General features: G+C 44.3%; 1 protein-coding gene across 7 annotated transcripts in view; it reads right to left on the bottom strand.

The window, feature by feature from the left end:
- ZNF532 (zinc finger protein 532) overlaps positions 1–23,218 on the bottom strand; it is a 103,054-nt gene continuing 79,836 nt past the window's right edge. For 6 of the 7 annotated variants that reach the window (XM_014546932.1, XM_014546935.1, XM_014546933.1 and 3 more), the window contains 4 exons: positions 9,531–9,617; positions 5,946–6,058; positions 4,083–4,230; positions 1–2,473 (listed from right to left, as the gene is read on the bottom strand). In XM_014546932.1, coding sequence (XP_014402418.1) covers positions 1,982–2,473; positions 4,083–4,230; positions 5,946–6,058; positions 9,531–9,617 — 840 coding nt within the window. In that variant the 3' untranslated portion in view covers positions 1–1,981. The remainder of the gene's footprint in view (positions 2,474–4,082; positions 4,231–5,945; positions 6,059–9,530; positions 9,618–23,218) is intronic. The other variant, XM_014546934.1, reaches the window with a different exon arrangement.

The raw sequence follows: 23,218 nt of genomic DNA, 5'->3' as shown, positions 1-23,218 counted from the left end.
TGTTTTGCACATACTTTTTATTTGTTGAATAAATGAATATTTGCCAATATGTACATAAACACAGAGCGAGACTAGATTTAGAGCAAGAATATGGGTTCTAATACGCAAAGCCACTTACCAGCTATGAGGGCTTAGGCAAAGAATTTAATCGGAGCTCAGCTTCCTCAACTGTGAAATTAGGCTAGTCAGACCTGTGCAGCCCACCACACAGGTTTATTGCAAAGTTCCAATGCAGAAACATATGAAAGTGCTATGAATACAACTCAGAGCAATACAAGTATAAATATAACAACAGCAATTGAATGTCAAGTTGAGGAATACTTAATCATGCCCTTGGGTTACATCGATGACCTGATGGCATCAACAAGAAGTGACAAACAGATGATTGCTAATGAGAATGAATATGCCATTCTTCTGCAATATCCTGTAGCCTGTCCCTGAAATTAATCACTTCCTAAGCTTCAGGAAGATGTCACAGTCCCACCATCAATAAGTCTCTCACAGAAGCACAAGGGCCAAATGTCCCACGTTTATTTACAGATGAAATGTGTTGAATACAGTTCTGATGGATGTAGTGCATAACACTGGACAGCAGCAAGACCTTTTTGAGGAACTGAACATTGACTACAATATATCATGCAAGTATCTATATGTACACAAAAGAACTCCTTTTCTTAAAAAAAAAAAAAGTACAAAACATGTTTAGGGATAAATACAAGATATAAAATGCCAAAGAAAACATAAACAAACAAACAAAAAAATAGAACTCTCCCAGAGAACTGTGAATGGAAGGGACAGAAGAGGACTCTACTGCGCTCCCAGCGAGCAGAGCCCCCCCAGTAAGTGTACTTATTGAAATGAGGGACTAAACCCGGGGCTCAGCGCTGATCTCGCGTGGCCAGTGGCCACGCGCAGGCTGCTGCACTGGAAAGACGGTGGTTGGAGTTGTGCATCCCAACTCTAAGTACCAGAATGTTTGGCAGTAGCACCCAGAACAAAAACGCCAACTCTTTAGACAGCCAAGGGTTAGTCAACTAGGAATTTTGTCTTCCTGTCAAGAGCCAGAGAAATACTTGATATCTTTAGTTGTGTCTTTATAATAGTTAATAAATTACATAACAAAAACTTGACTATAGAAATCTATTGGTCTAACGACGTATTTGTAACTTTTACAGTAGTCCAGCCCTTTCGTAACTTTATCTCCTTGTGCTCTTGAAGCCAGCCTTGTGAATCTGACCCGAAAATCACCAGCCCCTACTCTGACCTTGAGGATAGATACCTTTTCCCCGTAAGATGGAATTAAGGAAATCCTCCTTCGTTTGGGTTTCTGGCCTAAGTTTTTATTCACCTGCAAGGCTGCTGCTTTAAACAGGTTGGCATGGCCCGGAAGATGCCACGCGCCGCCGGAGTGCGCTCGGTCTGCAGTGTGCACTCACAGACTAGAGCAGGCACGTTGAGGATGGTGCTAAGACACTTAAAAGTCCCTAGGTGTTTGGAGACCAACGATCACCTACAATGTATGTAGTGAATTCTAAAAATTAAAAACACTAAAAAAGGCCTTATCTTAGCCTGTAATTAGTTAACCCTTTTAAATCCATAACATACAAAATGGTTTATTTGAATTCAGGAACTGCCCATGTTACTAAGAACTCTGTTTTAAAGGAACAATACAAAAAGAAAAATGCTAACCGCCCCCCAAAAAAACCCAAACTCAAAACATTTTCTACTAAATACTGATACAAACATGTAACAAAGAGTATAAAAAGTTTTCCATTTAAATATATACAAACTCTTTTAAACTCAAATACTGCTTTAATACTTATCGAGGATATACAGGACGAGGTGAAGAGGGGATGTTGAAAGAGAATATATTGCAACGGCCTAGACAGTACTGTTAACTATTATACTGCAAACTTTTTGTAACAAAAATGTCTTTTGTATTCCAATGTGGACAGGGATCCCCCTTCTGGAAGGTCTGTGGCTATTTCTCAGCCGAATTCACTCTTTTGGATTTAATGAAGGCCATGCCGTGTGTCCGCATGTGAGCGTTTAAGGCAGCTTCCGTTTCAAACGTTTTTGCACACACTTTGCACTTCCTGTCAGACACGGCGCCGTCGGCTGCCTCGTGCTCGGGGCTGGGCTGGCTCTGCTGATTCTCCTCCCCGGCCCCGTTCTGCTGGGACACGGGCTGCGGCTCCTTCAGCTTGTGCACGATGAACAGGTGCCTGGACAGGGACACATGCGACGTGTAGCAGAGGCCGCACTCCCGGCACTGGTAGGAGGAGCCATCGGACTTGTGCTGCGGGATGTGTTCGTGGAACTGGAGCAGGTTTTCGGTGGTGAAGCCGCACACGGCACACTTGTGAACCTTAAACACATTTATCTTGAGCTTTTTCAGTGGTTGAGTAATCGCTCCCCTGGGAGGCCTGAATTCTAAAACTGGTTCTTCCAACTTCCGCTTGGGGCTGGGAACCTTTGGGAAAAAAAGACACAACTGAAAGCCGTTCTGCTGGGTGGGTGACAAAGGACCAGCTCCCTTGGGCTCCGAGCTGCCGGGAAACGTGAACTGTGAGCTCCAGGATAGGGGTTTTGTCACGGCCATGCCTGCCACCCCACTCGAGGCTCAGGCCTTCCCACCCCTGCTCCACAAATCTGAGTTCCCATGTCGCCAGGCAGCGCTCCAGCCCAGGGCCCAGCAGGGGACAAACCAGTCCCCGCCTTCATGGAAGGTGGGCTCCAACGGAGCGTGACAAGCAGCAACCAAGGAGTCCATCTACAGTGTCACACCCAGGAAAACAAAGCAGAGTGTGGAGGGCTGGGGGGAGAGGGGGGTTAGGTTACACATGGTGTGACAGTGACATCTGGACAGAGGCCTGTTGCAGGAGGACGTGAGCCATGGGCCACATGGGGTAAAGGGTCAGACACGGGAGCTGTGCAAAGCAAAGGCCAGAGGCAGGGCCTGTGCCTGGGTGACAGCAGGAAGGCTCGTGGGGCTGGAGCAGGGTGACCGGGTGAGAGTAGAGATGAGGCCAGGGAGGCGCAGGGGCTGGGGGACGGAAGAACCCTTGTGGCAGAGAAAAGGCCAGGTATCTTGCCTTTTCTGTGACCGAGATGGAGAGTCACTGGAAGCCCCAGTGGTCTAGTATCTGCTCTTTCCTGCCCCTTCCCCAATAGGTCATACCTTTCTCCTCCCTTTCCAGCTTTCTAGATCTGACCCACATCAAATCCCTCATTTTTCGATCTCCAAAAATCCAAACCAAAGGGACTCTCCCTCCTCCCAGCTGCATGGCCCGACTTTTCTGCCTTGTTCATCTCTGATACACCTTGACCTGCCACTCTACCTCCATTCTTTAAAAAGGCAAAAGATGTATACTCTGAAGAGAAACACTCTTTAATTCCCCTTCCCTCTCCCCTCTGGACATCTCTTGAGGAAAAGGATTACAATCTAATGCGACATTTGTCTGGCCTCGACCCAATGATTAACTCCTTGAAAACACACACAGGCTTTACCCAGGTATGTTCCAGACACGGCACCGTGCCAAAGACAGCAGGATCCCTTAACCACCAGCTGAACTCTTGGTTATCCTAAGAGCTCTTGGCACCCACATGCCATGTACACAGGTTATTATAGATAGTGCTGTCTAATCCAAGTTCACTATCCACTGATGTAAGAATAAGGCACAAAGTCACCATTCCGTCTTCTTTCATTACAAAGAGAAGAGAAAAGGAACCATAACTTTTATTAGGACCCTATCACAACCACTATGTTTCCAGCTTTATACCTCCCTTCTGACTAAGAGGCAATTTCTGAGTCAACATCAAATTTTAAAATTTATTTATGTAAGTAGATCCCTAAAGCTATTTCTGGAAGGACACAGACGAAACTTAACAAAAATTACCTTTTAGGAGCAAGAGGAAAGGTCAGTATGGGTGTAGAGGAAGACTGCCTAATATTTCATACTTTTATGCATAGTCAGAACTTTTAAAATTGTGTAACTTTAGAAAGTTTTAAATGAAAAGAATGAATGAAAAAAGCAAGTCAACACAAATCTGCCGTAAAGAGAACATCTGCCATGTCTGACCTTGGTATCTTCTTTTATTTCTATTTCCTCCTCGTTGGTGGCTTCTGTCATTTCTTTCAAGTCGGGATCCTTAATCCCGTGCATGAGCTGGATGTGCTTCTCCAGCATCAGCCGCTTGGTGAAGGTCCGCCTGGAGTCTGGGCAGTGCCTGTGGAGCCGAAGACAAGGGGGTGACCTGCTTGCTGAAAGGGAATTCACGGTGAGGGTTGCCGTCACGGCCGAAAGACCTTCACCACCAACAGTACACACAGGGGTCAAGGTGATCTGTGTGAACACCACAATGCTCCAAAGTGAAGTAGCAACTTTGGTATAAATCGTAGTTTCCAATTTGTGCAAAAAAAATTTGGCAGCTTTTGTAAAAAGTTTTCTGACCATTTTTGTGTCCATATAGGATCAGTGTGATTTGGTTCAGATGGAGTATGTCTTTTCTAGATTTGGATTATGCTCTGCCAGACTTCCTTTTCATCTTCTTCCCAGTCCAGGCCTTCCTTCTAAATTCTGATTCTTTCAATACAATCTCAACAGCTTCTTTTTACAGAGGTTCTCATCTCTCCAAAATCACTCCCAGCTGCAATGTTACTGAAGGAGCGTCTATGTCCCCGTTTTCCTACCCAAGAAACATTCCCTAATAACCAAGCCCACTGGCCTCACAGCCACCCTTCACGGTGTCCAGAGCCACATGGTACACACGAGCTACAGACGGGCTGTACAGCTTCTATGTGGTTTAGTTCTCTCTCTCTTTTATGAAAAGTGCCTTAAAGTAACCTTTCATAGCAACTCACTTTAGGCATGCTCTGTTTGAGTGTGGGATAAAGCTTTTTCACTAATAATATCCAGTTCAGATCAGCACATACTAAGTAGCTCATGACCAACTTGAGTGGTGTGACTATCCAGTGTGTTGGCCACTCAGTCCCATGCTTTTGGTGTCTCGGCCAACAGCGTACCGAGACAGAGCTGCCCTGCATGGGCAAGCGGAACTGACTCCAGGACCAGGACCCAGCCCATCAGGGCCTCTCTGAACCCCTGAGTGGATCAAACTGACTCCACCGTACAACTGCGACTCAATCACTTCTCCAAAATCCTCACTGATAAAATAGACATCTGTGGGTTAACAGCCAAGAACACAGGAACCCACACAGGCTCCTTTCTAGTTTAACATTTTAAGTGTTACAGTCCAATCAAGAAACTGCATGTCGCCCTAGCCCAGTGATGGCGAACCTTTTGAGCTTGGCGTGTCAGCATTTTGAAAACCCTAACTTAACTCTGGTGCCGTGTCACATATAGAAATTTTTTGATATTTGCAACCATAGTAAAACAAAGATTTATATTTTTGATATTTATTTTATATATTTAAATGCCATTTAACAAAGAAAAATCAACCAAAAAAATGAGTTCGCGCGTAACCTCTGACACGCGTGTCATAGGTTCGCCATCACTGCCCTAGCCTGTTTGGCTCCGTGGATAGAGCGTTGGCCTGTGGGCCAAAGGGTCCTGGGTTTGATTCTAGTCAAGAGCCCGTACCTTGGTTGCAGGCTCCTCCCTGGCCCGGCAACCAGGGCCCGTGCAGGAGGCAACCAATCAATGTGCTTCTCACATCGATGTTTCTCTCTGTCTTTCCCTCTCTTTTCCACTCTCCCTGAAAAAAAAAAAAAAAAAAAAAAAATCACTGGAAAAATATCCTCGGGTGAGGATTAAAAAAGAAGAAGAAACTGCATGTCAAAACAACAGAATACAATTAAGAAATGAAATCTATAAACTGTGGAACAGAGAGGATGGGAATGGAAAACGAATGGTAACATATGAAAAACCTCGGTGAGATCCGCTCAGCCCCACTGTGCTCCCACATGAGAAACCAGAACTTACGAGCAGGTGTAAACTTTCCTGATGCCTTTGTGCTTGATGCGGTTGTGCCGGCACAGGCTGTGCGAGGAGCTGAAGGACTTGTCACACTGGCGGCACGGGTGCTTCTTCATTTGCTGTGTTAGGGACAAGAGAGAGACAGCCACTCAGAGGACAGAAACAGAAAACACTTTAACATTAGGAACAGCTCCTTCCTGAGAGTGTAACTTACATACTCATACCTGTTAGCAACATGGGCTGGGGTAGCCATGAAGAGGCTAACTTCTACAGAATGAAGCAATCTTTATCACGAGAGTAAAAAATTATAAATATATTTCCCCAAAACACTTGTTTTTGATTGAGCACTCTCACTTATTTAAGAGAAAACATTACATAAATGTTATTTGCAAAAGAGATTTAATAAATGTTATTTTTTAAAGCAACTTAATTCTCCAGTAAATGCCAAATCAAGTCATTATGTAATTCATTATCTCCAGAGAGAATATGTCACCTTATCCAATGTGTCATTTTAAATTAAATTTTTGGCTAATGTTAAACCTCTTAACTTTCTCCCACTTCATGATTAAGGAATCATCCCTTATATTATAAGGAAAGAGTTTTCCAGGAGGCCTTTTGTTTTAAATAACACCATTTGGTTCTATCAAGAACACAAATGTTCGAAACCACTTTATGGAGATTTGCCTGTTGGTATATGGAGAGAGAGGGGGAGAGAATTGGGGGGAAAACTGGACAGCACAAGAGAAAGCTATCAAGAGTTATATAAAAATTTCAAAGTTAAAAGTTTCCCACTTCGGCTAACACATAGTTATGTTACCTCGACATATTCCCACGTGAAACATATTAAGTAAAATTAGTGGCTTAACTTTACAACAAATTCTTTGGGTGTGATAAGCATTGCAGTCTGCAATGACACCAGGTATCACGAGTCAATCAGATCAAGAAAGAACTGCCAGCCTAGGAAATGGAACAAAATTTGGCTCAATCCTCATTAAAAATAAGGCTGAAGTTATTCCTAAACCTCTCATGGGAGTATGTTCTCTCAAATAACATTACTATTTTGGGCAATAAAAAGAGATAAGCTATAGAAGGCATAAAGGGAAAAAAAAAAAAGAGATAAGCAAGCAAGCAGCTGATAAATGGTAACGAAATGATAAATATATCTTTAATATTGCTTTTACATCCCCTGACAAACCTGTCCTAGTGAAACCATAAACAAAGCTAAGTGGCTGAGAATTTTCAGCATCTACTCCCCCTGGAAGTAGCGGTCACACCAGTGATCACACCGCTGAGGGGGTGGGGAAGCGGAGGTAAAGTAAAGGTTAACACAGAGCTTGGGACACAGAAATCCTCAATAAATGCTCTCTTCTTAATAAAAGTAAAGTTACACATCCACGTTTCATCTTAAAGGAGTGGAAAATATTGTCTTTAAATAAAGCAAGTCAGCCTGGCAGGTGTTCAAAAGGGTCCTGACCCAGACAAAGGCAAAGGAGGACGCTTCTCCTGCTGCAGCTGAAAGCCAGCCCACTGCCTTTCTTGTTTTCCTAAGCGTGTAATCTCTGGGAAAAGGAGGACAAAGCCAATAGCAGCTGGTGCCTCTGAGGCACGCTGTCCCTTCTCCCAAAGGTGTTCCTGAATAAAACACTGTGGTCACACAAAGCAAGCCATCCGCAAACCCTGGTCTCTGAGATTTAGGTGGGCTGAGAACGAATACGACGTTGCATTTAGAATACAGCCGTAAGGGAAGAACCGTCAGTCATGAACTGTGCTTCAATAGTTTTAAATATCTACTAATACATCTAATTCCCTTTGCACTTTGTACATAAGATGGGCAATATCACGATTACCTGGAAGAATCCAACACAAGACATATTTCTAAAAGCAAAGAAGCCTAAAGGATGAAGGCACTGAAATGTATGTTTCTAACCATACAAGGGGCAAGAGGCCTCAGAGGGACGAACATTTCATTTTCTTTTTAGATGAAGAGCTTAGATTCCACTTTTCATTATGGTGTAGTTACATTAATAGCAAACCAAAATTTTAATAGAGCAATTTCAATAAAGAAATCCTCAGTAGGTAATAAATTATATGAAGAGCAGTTTAGCTGAATCGGTAATTACTATTTTCAAAGAGATGACAAAATGTGAGATATTGTTCTTTTTCATCATCTTTATTTAAAAAATGCAGAAGTGAACTGTGCCAGCCCCAAAACAATGGAGCAAGGTTTCAAAATCACTGGTGACAAGAAAATTACAAGTTTAAATGCCAGTTTCCAGATCAAATCTGCCGTGTTCACAGTACCTAACTAAACAAATGACTTTCTTCTTTGCTAAATTTTAAATGCTAATTTATTTAAAGGTGCTTTAACCTAACTTATTTTCATAACGACATCTTCAATATTATAACAGTTCACATTGTTACTTTATACACAGAAAGCAATTTTTATCAATCAAACAAAAATGGGGGGAAAAAACAGTATTAAGAAAGTGTAAAGTTTATCATGGTTCTATTTTCAAAACTTTTAAGGTCATTTACTTCCTTCTGGCTCCAATGTAGGGTAAGCTGATATTAAGGGAACCATGGCCTTTTTATAGTTAACTAAAATCAGAAAATAGTCATGTTTTCCCATTCAATGATTGTTTTGTTTTTACTTGGAACTCTCTGAAGAAATATTGAATAAATATAATAAGCTGGCAGGGACTGAACATTTTTGTAAAACCTTACAGTAAGATATGAAACACTTGGGTCCACTTCCTCCCTGTTTTCCAGTTGTTGACTCTTATCGTCACATTTTGGGAAAGATAGCATTTGTCCCTCTTAGCAAATTCCTTTGCTCTGAATGCTCTGGCCTGGGCCTCACGGTCTGAACTCGGGGATTTAAAAGGCCCAGAAACCCACTGTTTTCTATGGCACTTGGTGGAAGTGTCTAGGGTTGCCTTTGGCTCTGTCACAGTCAGTCATTCTCCGGGCTGAGAACTAGTCCCTCCTTGTCTCCTGGCTTGAAGGCCTCTCTGTGTGCAAGAAGTTAGGGGAGAAAAGTCCCACCTTCACAAATGCAATTGGCTAGCCATCCTCTTCCCCTCTTCCTGAGATTCCTGCCTCCTGAGGCTCTGCGTTGCCCCAACATGCAAAAAGCCTCCTTACTGACCCTCGTGCATCCAGAAACACCCACAAATTCAAGATTATGGGGAACAATTATTCCCAAACCATGCTGACACTCGTCAGCTCTACCCTCTTCTATGAAAAAGGAAAAATCAACTACATAATTTAAATGTATCACAGCAGCAATCCCTCAGAATATAACTCCTAACTGGGCCCTTCCACCACCTGGAAATCTATTCTGCTGATAGACCCACACATGGTACAATCAGTTCTGCTATAATGCTGCAATGTACATATAACACATTATAAATCACTGCACTATGCAACATCAGTCATTAAAAAACTACATGGCTTCCAGCCAAAATTAAGCTAGGGGCATAATACTGAAAACCTCCGTCAGTGGCATATTAATAAAACAGTAGCATGGTTTTATACATGTCAAATGATTGAGAAATATATAGATACTGCAACATCAAAACGACACTTTACCTTGTAAAAGACTTGCAGTTTGCTTGTGGAAGTGGGGTCCGAGGGCTGTGGCTTTTGAGTTTTGTGAAGTGGTGGAAGAAGGGTTATCTGAAATCGGAGGGTCGGAGGGAAGTTGTAACACCAGGTGTGGACCAGTGTGACTCAACACAGGAGATGGGGTCGCAGGTGGAAGCCTGAGGTGGGGTGTGTTTGTTTATTCCTACACAACTCCAATCCAGTTTTCCATACTCACCTACTGTTTCTCAGGGATTTAGTCACGTGTGAGCAAACTCAGACTTCAGGTTATGCTACAACTGTCCCCTGATGTATCAATTGCATTGGAACAGATTTGTGTTTCCAGTACAAGAGTTATAACAGCACTGCCTACATATGCACAGTCATTCACTGCAGCACTGTGCACAAAGGAGAACAAATCTGGGTCCATCAAAGGAGACTTGGTCAAATATAGTCTATACCCTCACACAACAACATTTGTGCCATGTGGTGACAGAAAAGAATGGAAGATCTAAATGCAATGGTATGAAAAGAACTGTAACATATCATATTGAGAAAAGACTGGGAATTTATGTTCACAAGCTGGGTTCTGTTAGAAATCGTACAAATGAGAACATCTATATATCTACACTAATAAAAGAGAAACATGGTAATTGGCGTACGACCGCTACCCTTTTCATTGGCTAATCAGTGAGTATATGCAAATTAACTGACAACCAAGATGGCGGCCGGCAGCCAGGCACTGAAGCGAGCACGAGGCTTGCTTGCTGCAGACTCCAACATTCCCCGCCTCACTTGCCAGCCTCTCATCTGCAAGTCTAAGCAACTATATACTATGTTGCAAATAAGAAGGTAAACAAAACCCCAGAAAACAGCCGGACTGAAACCCAGCCGGACCGAAACATTGTATCCATGTTTTCAGCAGCGAGGCCTCAGAGCTAAAGCTGGCCCAGAAAAAAAAAAAAAAAAAGAAAACAAGGAGCGGTTGGAAGCTTCAGTCACTCGCCAGCCGGAAAACAGCCCTCAGCCCCTCACCCAGACTGGCCAGGCACCCCAGTGGGGACCCCCACCCTGATCCAGGACACCCTTCAGGGCAAACCAGCCAGCCCCTACCCATGCACCAGGCCTCTATCCTATATAGTAAAAGGGTAATAGGCCTCCCAGCACCGGGATCAGCGGAGCAGCGAGGCTCCCGGCACCGGGATCAGCATGACCCAGCCAACGATTGTTGATGGCGGCAGAGGCGGGGAACCAGGGTGGAGCCAGCCAGCAATTGTTGACTTGCAGTGGCTGCAACAGTGCGGTGATGGGGCTGGTGCCTTCCCCTGATCAGCCCGTTCGACTCCCACAAAGGGTGGCCAGACTGTGGCTTAGGCCCACTCCCCAAGGGAGCAGGGAGCAGGTAGTAGGACATCCCCTAGGGCTCCCAGTATGTGATAGGGGGCAAGCTGGGCTGAGGGAACCCCCTTCCCAGTGCACAAATTTTTGTGCACCGGGCCCCTAGTATATATATAAAAGCCTAACTGACTGCCCGACCCTTTCACCGGTAGCTATGACGCACACTGACCACCAGGGGGCAGACACTCAACGCACAGGCATGGAAACATGGAACAAACTGATGAATCTCAGAGGGAAGGGCGGTGGGAGGAGGGCAGAAAGAGATTAACCAAAGATCTTATGGGCATACTAGAAGCCTGGTGCATGGATTCGTGCACCGGTGGGGTCCCTCGGCCTGGCCTGCGGGGATCGGGCCGAAACCGGCAGTCCGACATCCCCCAAGGGGTCCTGGATTGAGAGAGGGTCCAGGCCAGGCCAAGGGACCATGCACCGGGCCTCTAGTATGCATATATGATGATACTTACATATAGAGAAACTTCAAGATGCATGAGAAACCTGGTGATTTTAGGTAGCAAGGGTAGGGATGAGACTTTTCACTCTATTCCTTCACATTGTTTGGATTTATAAAACACGTGAATACGGCACATATCAAAAAAATTTGGTTGCCTCAAAAATAATGTTAAGTCAGGTTTACTGCAGTATAATCCACAAAATGTAAAATACACTCTTTTTAATGTAGAGTTCTAGTTTTGATGATACACTTGAGTAACTGCTGCCACTATCAAGATATACAATTCCATCACCCCCAAATCCCCACGTGCCCTTTTATAGTCAACCCCTCTTCTTACACCCAGCTCTCGGTAACTACTGATCTGTTTCTATCCTACATGTTTGCTTTTCCTCTCAAGTGGAACCATACAGCACAGCAGGTAGGTTTTTGAGTCTGGCTCGTTCCCTGGGCACAATACATCTGTAATTCCTCCACGCTACTGAGTGTGTCGGCTGCCCGCTTCTTCTCACTGTGAAGCAGTCCTCCATCATATGGACACTCTCCAGTTTGTTTACCCATTTACGAGGTGAAGGACGTCGAGGTTGTTTCCAGTTTGGGGAAATTATGAATTGAAACCACTGCGAATATTCATGTACAGGTTCTGGTGTGAACTCATGATTTTATTTCTCCTGGGTAGACACTGAGGAATGGGATTACTGAGTCATGTGGTAAATTAAATAAGGAACTCTCACACTGTTTTCCAGACTGGCTGTGCTTTGCCTTTCCACCAGCAATGGATAAGGATGCCAACTGCTCCGCAACCTTTCCAACAGTTGGTGCTGCCATTTTATTTTCTTGTAGCCATCGCAGAGGGTGGTCAACAGTATTTCATTGTTTCATTGTGCTTTTAATGTTTATTTCTCTAATGACTAATAGTACTAAGGTAAAAAAAAAAAATCAATTAACAGATGAAACACCTACTATTATAGCTCTTCCTCCAAAGAAAAACCTTAAACTCTACAAGTTTGGGGGAGGGGGAGGGGAGGGGTTATTTTTATATCAGGGTGAATTTCACTGCCCTGTAATCTCATTGAAAACAGAAGCTGTGGCCCTGGCCGGTTTTGCTCAGTGGATAGAGCGTCGGCCTGCGGACTCAAGGGTCCCAGGTTCGATTCTGGTCAAGGGCATGTACCTTGGTTGTGGGCACATCCCCAGTGGGGAGTGTGCAGGAGGCGGCTGATCAATGTTTCTCTCTCATCGATGTTTCTAACTCTCTATCCCTCTCCCTTCCTCTCTGTAAAAAAATCAATAAAATATATTAAAAAAAAAAAAAAAAGAAAACAGAAGCTGTGAGCCATCATCTCTGCATCCCTGGCCTTCAGCACACAGAAAATACTTGTGTGAATGAATGAATACAGAAAAGAATAACAGACCACACAATTATCTACTGGAATACTATGAGCAGATTCTACAAAGTAATCAGAGAGTAACAAATTTAGGATAAAGTGCTGGACACAGAGCAAGCAAGCACTGCTTAGATTTTGGAAAATGGGTGAGCCATGAGCATGTTCAAATACTGATAAGAAAAGCATATATATATATATATAAAACAGCCAACATGAAGATATAGAGGACAAAGGTAAAAGATGAGTCAATGAGCGGGGAGGAATCCAGACAGAAGGAAGAACCAATCTTCCTGTGGCCGGAGATAAGGCGCTATCCACAGACAGGTGCAATGCTTGTTATGGTCAGTGGTGGGCGGGTGAGGAAGGGACCAGGAAATTGAAGGAATTCCTGCCAGGCAGCCTCCGTTTTCCAAGTGAAGAAAAAATGGTGCATCTAGACAATGCAGCCTGTTTCCTTTCTCTTATCTCTTCCAATTATAAATAACAAATGCTTATTGCAAAATAAGAGTAAAGATTGCTTCTAATCTCACCAACTGAAGTCAATTTCTAGCTATAGATCCTCCCCACTTACTTCTTTTCCGAACATGTTTATGTGTATTTACAATGAGTCTATATTATACATAGATTTGTATCCTGATTCTTTTCACTTGTAAAACACACAGCTACACATTTTGATGTTTCTACGTTCTTCTCATTGCATGCATAGTACTCTCTTGTACAAATGAGTCATAACTTAGATATTTTCTATTAATGATTTAAGTTGTTTCAGCTTTCCAGTAATTACAAATAAAAACCTTAGTAGTCAACAACTGTTTCCTTTGTACAAATTTCTAAAAGTAGACTTTCTAGTTTAGAAATTGTAAACATGTTAAGGCTCTTTGAAGCTTCTTGCAAAACTGTCCTTAAAAAGGACACCACCAACATAAGTCGGAGCTTGTTCACCAAGAGTCTGCGACATCAGATCACCATTCATCGACTTGCCAAAGTAATGGGTACACTATTACAGTGCACTCTGTCTTTCTCTCAATGCCTAGTGATATGACATCTGTCTGCACATCCCTGAGCCACTTGTATTTCTCCAGTGAACTGCCCAATCATATCCTCTCTGCAGTTTTCTGTGGAGTGACAGTGGGGAGAATGGCAGGTGAGGAAGTCAGACAGCAGACTGTACGACCTTGTAAACCAAGGCGAGGGCTTTGGATCATCCACGGTGTGATGGGAGGACACTATAGGGTTGAGCAGAATACTATGACCAATATACTTTCAATGGTCACTCTGGCTGCCAAGTGTGAGAGCAGAGACCCCGTGCAGAGACTGTCTGCAACAATGTGGGGCAGACGTGCCGTGTGCTGGGCTTGGAAAGTAAAGGTGACGTAAGTGGTTGGATTTCATATCTATAGCAAATGCAGAGCTAATAGCATTTGTGGAAAGGCTGGATGTGGGTGACAAAGGAGAAAAAAGAGGGAGTCAAGTGTCACTCCAAATTCTCTGGCATGGGCACCTGGTACTAACTAGAAAAGTAGGGGAGAAGCAGGTTTAGGGAAGGAGAGAAATCAAAGGTTATGTCTGAGAGAGGCCCATTGGAGATCTTCTAAGTAGAGATGCTAAATGGGTGGTTAAATTCTAGTCTGAACTCAGGGGAGAGGTCCAGGCCAGAGAAATAAATCTGTGAGTCACTAGGAGATGAGTACTAGTAGATGGGTGGCTTTTACAATCATGGGCCTGGATGAGAACTTTCTGAGAGTAAATGGACACATCAACATTCATAAGGCTAGAAAGATGAGCAAGACTGAGAAGTGCGGTCAATGAGGCAGGATAAGAACTAAGAGAAAAGTGTCCGGGAACCTAGCAAAGAAGACAACTGCTTCAGACAGGTCAGACACGACGCTGAGAGAGCCAGACCCCTGGGCTTGGTGACACGGAGTCACTGGGGAGCCCGACAAGAGCAGGCTATTGTGTGTGTTTTTAATCCTTACCCGAGGATATATTTATTGATTGTGAGAAAGGGGAAGGCAGCAGGGGAGAGAGACAGAGAGAGATTGATGTGAGAGAGAAACCTCAATGTGAAAGAAACATCAATCGGTTGCCTCCCATACCCATCACGACTGGAGATTAAACCCGCAACCTACTCATGTGCCAACTGGGAATCGAACCCACAACCTTTTTGGTGCATGGGATGACATTCCAACCAACTGAGCCACCTGGGACTGAACAAGAGTGATTTTGGTGGAGTGATAAGAAATTCATAAAATGGAGAAGACCTGGGGAGTCCCAGCAGGAAAGCGATTTCAGGGGGGGTTGTGGTAAAGGGACGCAGAGAAAAGTGGGTTAGGAAGGTAACCTTGTTTGGTTACAACAAGAGGTCCCATGGCCCTCTGTGACTTTGAGAATGTCAGGGAAGAGCTGAAGATGCAGGAGAGATGGCAGGAGTGTGGCTGCGATGTCCTCCAGGGGCCCGCAAGGGGGCTGAGTGGAGCCCACAGACCATGGGCTGTCCTCCTGAAGGGACAGTCACCCTTCGCAGGGGAGAGGGCAGCACATGTGCAAGTGGATGTTCATTGTGCCGAATCTCCTCAGGTGTTACGCAGAATTCAAACTTCTTAACTTTCGAGACTGTCCACAATCTACTCCTCAACCCATCACTTTGACTATGTCTCCTAGGACTGCATACACTTCCACTTGAAGCCCCTCAAATTCACATCTCAAGACAATGACACCGTCCTCCCCTGCCCTTCCAAGACAGCCTTCCCTCCCCTGGAGGCTCATTCAGACCCTTCCCACCCTCGGGCCAGCTCACCTCTCAGCCCCTTCCCGACCTCTCCAGCCACCATCCTCCCCTTCTCTTGCTCACATCCCACACAATTACCACAGCCAACCATTGGAAACACACAACACAACATGTTCTTTCTCTGCCTAAAACCCAGCCATTGTTCTCTGGGAGCTCAGGGAGTGGGGCCTTTGGACTTGCTACTCACCACCCCATCCTCCCTTCACACCCTCCGGAGGGCATTGCCCTCCAGAACTACCCGCTGTACCACATCCACACTCTTCTTGCCGCTCTGTGCCTGGGGCAAATTCCCTTGTGCCTCCTCCAATACCTCTGGGTAGTATCTCTTCAGTGAAGTCTTCCCTGAACCTCCTAAACCCTGCCACCTCCCACGAAACAGGGATGCTCAAATCTCAGCAACCTAGTACCCTCGGCCTACATCCAATTCTTCTTTTCCACGTATCACACATAATTTTCATTTTTAACTTCACTCTATCCTCCTCCAGCCTCTTTCCAGGCTGAACTATATTCTGTTTCTCACTATTTACAGGGCCTCTGCAAGAAACGAGCCGAAATCTGAACTGAAGACACCTTTTCCTTAGTATTCAATTATACACATCTTACAATGCCTCCGAGACTCTGGCTTTACACCCAAACTCCTACTAGTTTTAGTTTTTAAATTTTTTATGCTTTTTTTTTCTACCCATTTGTAAGCACTTACAAGGCAAGAATTATATTTTATATTTTATTTGTACTCCACACCAAATTGATAAATATTTATAGAATAAAAGAAAGGTACATACAAAAGAACAAACATGGTTAAAAGTTAAATATTCCCAAAGTATGAATGAATGGATTGTTCTAAAGAGTATCATAACTGCACATTATTCCTGTAATATTCAAGTACCTGACAGATGAAAGAAAGTAAAGACTGATAACATGAACATGTTTAAAAAGCAATAGTCTGTCTCAGTTTTCCTACAGGAGAAAAATGAGCTGAGTGCCTATAAATTATAACTCAATAAAGTTAATTTTTTAAAAAGAAATTCACTGAAGAAATAGGCAACATCATTAGCATAGCTATTAAATAGACAAAAGGTATAATTTTCATTATGAGAATTCGTGAAACTCTCACCAGGATAAATTTAAAAAGAAATGTTTCACAGGTATTTCAGTTTCTTTGTCTATTCTTATGTTAGATCGGGAATAGTCAATATGTGCCCTCAAAACTGGGAAGCTTGCACTGGCCCATTTGGCTCAGTGGATAAGAGTGTTGCCCTGTGGACTCAAGGGTCCCAGGTTCGATTTTGGCCATGGGCACATGCCCAGGTTGCGGGCTCGATCCCCAGTAGGAGGTGTGCAGGAGGCAGCCTATCAATGATACCCATCATTGATGTTTCTATCTCTCTCTTCCTCTCTAAAATCAATAAAAATAAAAAATAAAAAACTTGGAAAGCTTCCACTCCCTTTATGTAAATATTCCCTACAGTGATAGATAGTAAATCTTAAGAAACAGAGCTGCTCACCTAAACCACCATGCTCTCTTAGAAAATGGTATTTTGCACAGGCAGGTAGCCTTCCCCTGAAGTCTGGAATACTGTGTACATTAATGTGGAAGTTCTTACTGAGAGAATTTAATACCTAGGACACTAGTGAGATTTTTCCAGTTCCTGTCTCACGACATCCAGGAATATATAAATAAATGGGTATTTAGACGAACACAGAATAGGAAACTCAACTTACACACGTGTGAAAGCACCAAGAAAAATAATTTCTGAATACTAAATGATCCAAGTTCCTACAAATTAGAACTGAGTGTTTTGGGGAAATATTTAAACACAGAGAATAAATTTAGTCCAGTGGTTGGCAGACTTTTTTCTGTAAAGGGCCAGATTGTAAATATTTTAGGCTTTGCAGACCATAAAGTCTCTGCTGCAACTACTCCCTCCACCTTGTAGTTCAAAAGCAGCCGAAGACAAGGATGTGTAAACGAATGGGCATGGCCTTGTTTCAACAAATTATTTACAAAAACATTAATGACTAAGCTGGGCTGTCAACTATAGTTCAAACCATTCTCTCACATTCTGTAGAAAACAGGCAAGTTTCCATCCTTCAGAACCAAATCTATGTAACAAAGGAGGTAATCAAGCTAGGTAAAAACAAGTCCTAACTCTAAACAGGAAGAATGGTTTCCTTCTCATAGGACTTGCTCAGAACATGCCCTGAGGACCACCTGTTGCTGTCCGTGCTATTTGGTGAGACACAGAACTGTAATCAATGCACTATAATGAAAGGCCAAACTGGGACAGAAGGGGGTCCTCCACGGTCGGCCGGGAAAAAGGCAAGTGCAGAAAGAAAGCTGGCTTCCTAATGAAGCGGCCGGGATCCTGGCCGTGACTCTCAGAAATGCCTGCCAGGGAGGGTGTCAAGGAGGGACCCCTGGAAGGAACACATAGAATGTTTTTTCTTCTCATGTGATTTTTAATATGACCCTTGTTCCCTTTTTAATTAAAAAGCAATCTAAAGAAAACAAAGTCATTGGGAAGGATTTTTTCCTACAATCACTATTTTATAAAGTGGCAAATATTGCTACAGAATAAAAAATTAAAATATACTGTCTGAAGACCTAAGTAGACTCTTTGTAGTATAGTTCCACAAGTCAAGACAAAAGAACTGGTCGGTCCTTTTAAAGATAATCACAGTTTGGTCAGATGATCTAAAAGAATCTGTTAATAACTTTAAAAATAAGCAAACACAAATATAAAAAAGCTAAGCTTAAAACTGACTGATGACAGTCCTGCGTGACGTACTGATTTCCCAGCTGTCTAAATAAACCGTGTTAATTAATGACCTGAAGGTGTGAAGCACGTGATACCACCGGGAGAGAATCCGTCAGACGACTATGGCAGGGCTCCTCTTGTCTTGCTTGGTGTTGATCGCAGTTTTGCAATTGCTTGGCTTCAAGTGGATATGAAGGAAAGAGCCTCTTTCTTCCCTGACAACCTTCCAACTCCTTATCTGCAGCACCAGCGCAGGACCCAGTGGACATTCACGTGGCCCTGCTGCGTTAATGACTTCGAATCTTCTGCCTTGCTCCAGGCTCAACCCAGGCTCTGCTCCTCCCCTGCCAAACAGGAGTTTGTTCCCACTCATAACTTGGGGTGACTGCTGGAGAACCCATACCCGACCCTAAGATGGAGGGGAGGCCTCTGGGTTCTGAGGCAGCCTTTGGCGCAGGATTCAATTCTGAAAAAGGCCTGCAGTCCTTCTGGGTCTGAGGTTTTCCCACCTGTGAGCTGAGTGGGAACTTGTGACCTTCCAGTGTTGTCGATGTTACGATTCCTTATGAAGTCAGCTTCGGCCAGAATGGCTGTAATCCTTTCACATCCCCACTTGTGGCATGTAAAATTATTGTCTGGTTTTGGGGGGCTTTGAGGTAGTACTAACTTACAGACACAATCATGTGCTAAATTCTTAAAATCTAAAAACCTGATCTGTGCCAGTTGGATTTAGAACATATTTTCCTAAAGAAATTATAAATTAATGTTGCATTCTTGGGCAAGTATATAAAAGCCTACCCATGTAACAACAGAACCACGAAATTAGACAGATATTCTAAAACCTGACAAGATTTCAGTACCCAGTGAATGAAGAAACCTAATCCCACAGCAAAACTGGGTTCTTTGAGTCATGAAAGAAGCAACTTTCCTCCCTCCCCCCTCTGCCTCAGTGGATCTACACTCCACCTGCCAGGGAGGCCACACCAGGAGGGAACCTGGGCACATCCAGGGACTGAGGCTTGACAGGTAACAAGGGGAGGGGCTTAGGGGGCATCGGTCTGGTTCTGGGGCAGGGAACAGGGAGAGGCCAAGACTTCGCCAGAAGGCAAGCTTCCGGTTCTAAGTGGCATGAAGAGACAGCAAAATGCCACCTCCAACAAAAAGGGGGAGGAGGAGCTAGACCCCTGGCAGCCACAGGACAGTGAAGCAGAGAGGAGGAAAACCATGATGGTGACAGCAAGGGAAGTCAGTCGCTGGCAGTAGGCAATGTTTTTAATAAGAATATTCTTAAGCCAGCAAGTCCGGGTACATTCACCCGAAGCAGACAGAGATGGCGGCCAAGTCTCCTATTTCTCCTGTCTGGCTATGGCACCAGACCAGCATCAGGGGAGTCTCTACCTCCTGAGGCCGAGGTCCATGTGTGAGATAAACAGGAAGGGCCCAGGGGGAAGTGTCTTTGGCGGTCTCCAAACTACCAGCAGCCCTGGCGGGCGACGCACTCACAGCAAAAGCCTGCGTGTCTGTAAACACGTTCCTCACTGCCTCCGGCTCTAGCCAGTTACTGCTCATTCACCTGGTGAGGCCTGACTGCAGAGCCACAGGAGCAAACTCCAAGCGCAACACACAGCCTGGCATCTGTAGCGCCAGCACGTTAGCTGATCTTCTAATACCTGTTTAACCAGTCTGTGCTGACCCAGTCCCTTTGGGCGGTCATTCAGGCCAAAGGCTCCCATCTGCCAGGCAGCAAGGTAAAAGTGAGCTGCGATCTTTGGTTACAAAAAGGGGTGAGCCTAACTGGCCACACTGCCCATCCGAAAAAGCCTGGCTCACCAGCACTTTAGTGAACTCACTCCGAAGTACTGACTGAGAATACCTGGAGTCAGGCGGGAGCCTCGCTCTCGAGTGTTTCCCCAGAATTCTCTGAAAGTCCTCCTACAGGAAGAGCCTCTGTGTCCCAGGGAGCTCACTCCAGTGACAGCCAGCCCCAAACACGTCCCAGGCAGCGGCTAAGACGCCTGAGCCTCTCCAAAGCACCCACGACTTGCAGGAAGATTGACGCAGTAAATTAGCAACAGCAAAGCGCTATTAACTACAACTGCAACTCTCCAGTGAGGTGGCAGGTCCCAAGTGAAGAATATAAGGCTGTTACACTCAACATCCTTCCAAAACTACAAACACACATTCGTTTATTTGATGACAGCATAAACCAGCGGTTCTCAACCTGTGGGTCGCGACCCTTTGGGCGGTCGGACGACCCTTTCACAGGGGGTTCGCCTAAGACCATCCTGCATATCATATATTTACATTACGATTCATAACAGTAGCAACATTACAGTTATGAAGTAGCAACGAAAATAATTTTATGGTGTGGTCACAACTTGAGGAACTGTATTTAAAGGGCCAGAAGGTTGAGAACCACTGGAACAATTTTAACCAAGACTGACCATAACCTTAATCAATCAAAGTGACGATGGATGGAAAGTGCTATTTGCTAACTGTTCTAAATCCATACTGACAGATTCAATGAGACTAAAATTAAGCAATTTTTTGAAATGCCAAGCTTTTCTGCTCTGCAAAGAGCAGACTATTCAGCAGAGCGTTTGAGGAGTCTGGACTGAATCCATGTCTGCCGCTTACAAGCTGCAGAACCTGGGGTAATATATTACTGAACCTTCCCTAAACTTCCTTTCCTTGTCTGTAAAATGGGATTAGGCACAGCATGTACCTCATGAGCCTGTGTGATGCATAGATGAGATAATAAACAGTGCATGCCACGTGGTAAGCCCTCAATCAGTGTTAACCAAACTATTGTCATCATCACCTTCCGATTTAGCACAAGGCACCAAAACCATCCATCGGTATACCATCACAGTTCATTGGCTCGGAACATTTACATGCTGTCCTAACAGTGATGTTTCCCTGGGTGACCCAGTAAAACCAGATCTTTCCAACAACTTCCAGCCTGGTGAAGCAAACAACTGGGCTCTCCAGAGGCATTGAGCCAAATACACTTCAAATCCCTTACTGTGTGTAGCATGTTTCATACTTCTCGCTCATCTTAAACCCAGAAGGACTGGCTGGAAGCTGCTTATCACCTCACAGGCAGTTCCCTAGATCTTGTACCTACAGCACAGGACACTGCGGCCACTAAAGCATGTATGACTCCTTTAAAAAGAAGAGGAAATCACGCTGGATGTCTTCTCAACCAGCACCCATGCTTGATCCACTAATTCAAGAGATATGTATTGGCTTACTCTGTGCTAGGGAGAAGCTCCTAGAGACTTGATGGTGCGAACTGAAGAGAGGAAGAAAGCCTCAAGTGTCTAATGGGAGAGGCCCCCTGCATAGAGCTGCAAGCACATATTAGGCGGCACATGCTGCCATGGAAAATGCTGGAAGAGGCCTCGACTCAGTCTGAGGGACCCAAGAAAGGCTTTCTTGATGTTGAGGCTGAGACCTGAAGGGTTAAGAGAAGTTAGCCTCCTGAGAGGTGAAGAGATATGACTAGAGAAAGAGTAGATCAGAAGGCAGCCAGGAAGCCACTGCACCACTCTGCGGGCAACAGGGACATCACATTTTACACAATCAGAACTGCTCTTTAAAAACCTCTTTCTGGATACAGTGAGGACAATAATCCAGGCAAGAACACAGATAAATGAGTGAGCTAAAGGGGAGTAAGTGAATGGACGGGGAGAGGGCTGGATACCAAGCTCTGACTGCAGAAGCTTGGGGGTGGGGGTGTAGGTTCCTTGCTGGGCAGGCCTCAGGCTCCTGTGAATGATCCAAGAAGCTGAAACACTTGATAAGCGGTCAGATTCCAGAGACTGGAATGCAGGTAAGAAATCACAGCTGGAGACAGAGACTTGGAAGTTATCTGCACATTTATATGAGAAGTGAAGTTATGAGAGTAACTGAAATTCCTCAGAGAGAGACAGTTAAATGTTTCCAGGATAGAAACCATGAAAAACCCAGGAGAGTGTAGTGTTCAACACTTAGGGTAGAAAATGCTTTTAGGAAGAACTGCAAGTTGTGTGAAATAGTGCAGTGGAGTCAGTAGAGGTCAAGTCCAAAATATGTCCACTGGAGTGAACAGTGAGGTCATAGGTGAAGTGAGTTTGTTGACAAAGGTGAAGCTGAAACCCAAAGGTGGTCAGGTCAGGGGGAAGTGGGAGTGGAAAAGTGCTTGCTTGGCTGTCTGAGAGGAGGAGGAAAGACAAAGTGCAGAAGATTTGAAAGTTTGGGGTTTAAATGCAGGAGAGGTGACATAAGCATTCTGATAGGAGGGAAGAAGAATGGGAAGAGATACAAGTATGTCTGCAGGCAGGGTGTGTGGAAGTGGAGGTTCCAGTCTGGCTCAGCTTGGCAGAACTCACAGGCTAGCTTCTAACTCATGTTTAACCAACCTTCTTTTCAGTTCACCAGCTTATAAAGACACTGCCTTCCCTCCCCCACCTCCCTTTAGTTCTTTCAGGAGGCTACGTGAACCAAATGTGAAACTGTAATCTAATCTGATGTGCCTTATTCCAAAAGGCAGGGTCCCAACTTCTTCAAAGCTAATCCTAAAATCCTACTAAGCCAAACATTTCCTCTGCGATGAATGGCCGCACAGCATGCTGGCGCACACGTTCGGGTCAGGGCAGGCTCCATGCTGCCATCCAAAGCCAATTGTTTAAGTAAGTGTTACATTTCATCTTATAGTCTAGATCCAGTTATTGCCATATGTGTAAGATAAAGACAGTCTGGGAGAAAAAATAAAGAAACAAAGAATTCTGAAAAGTCTAAAACGGTTACAGAAGTCTCAAACGTACAAGAGATGCAAGGACTGGACTGCTGGCTAATTAGATCTGCTTCTGTTGTAACATTTGTGAAATCGGTTTGGGTGCCAAGGAAAGACTTCTAGAATCATTAACACA

Source organism: Myotis brandtii, unplaced genomic scaffold (assembly GCF_000412655.1).
Source record: "Myotis brandtii unplaced genomic scaffold, ASM41265v1 scaffold457, whole genome shotgun sequence".
In the NCBI taxonomy this organism is placed as follows: Eukaryota; Metazoa; Chordata; class Mammalia; order Chiroptera; family Vespertilionidae; genus Myotis; species Myotis brandtii.
The sequence above is the reverse complement of the archived record's forward strand: the minus strand, read 5'-3'. Positions and strand labels throughout refer to the sequence as shown.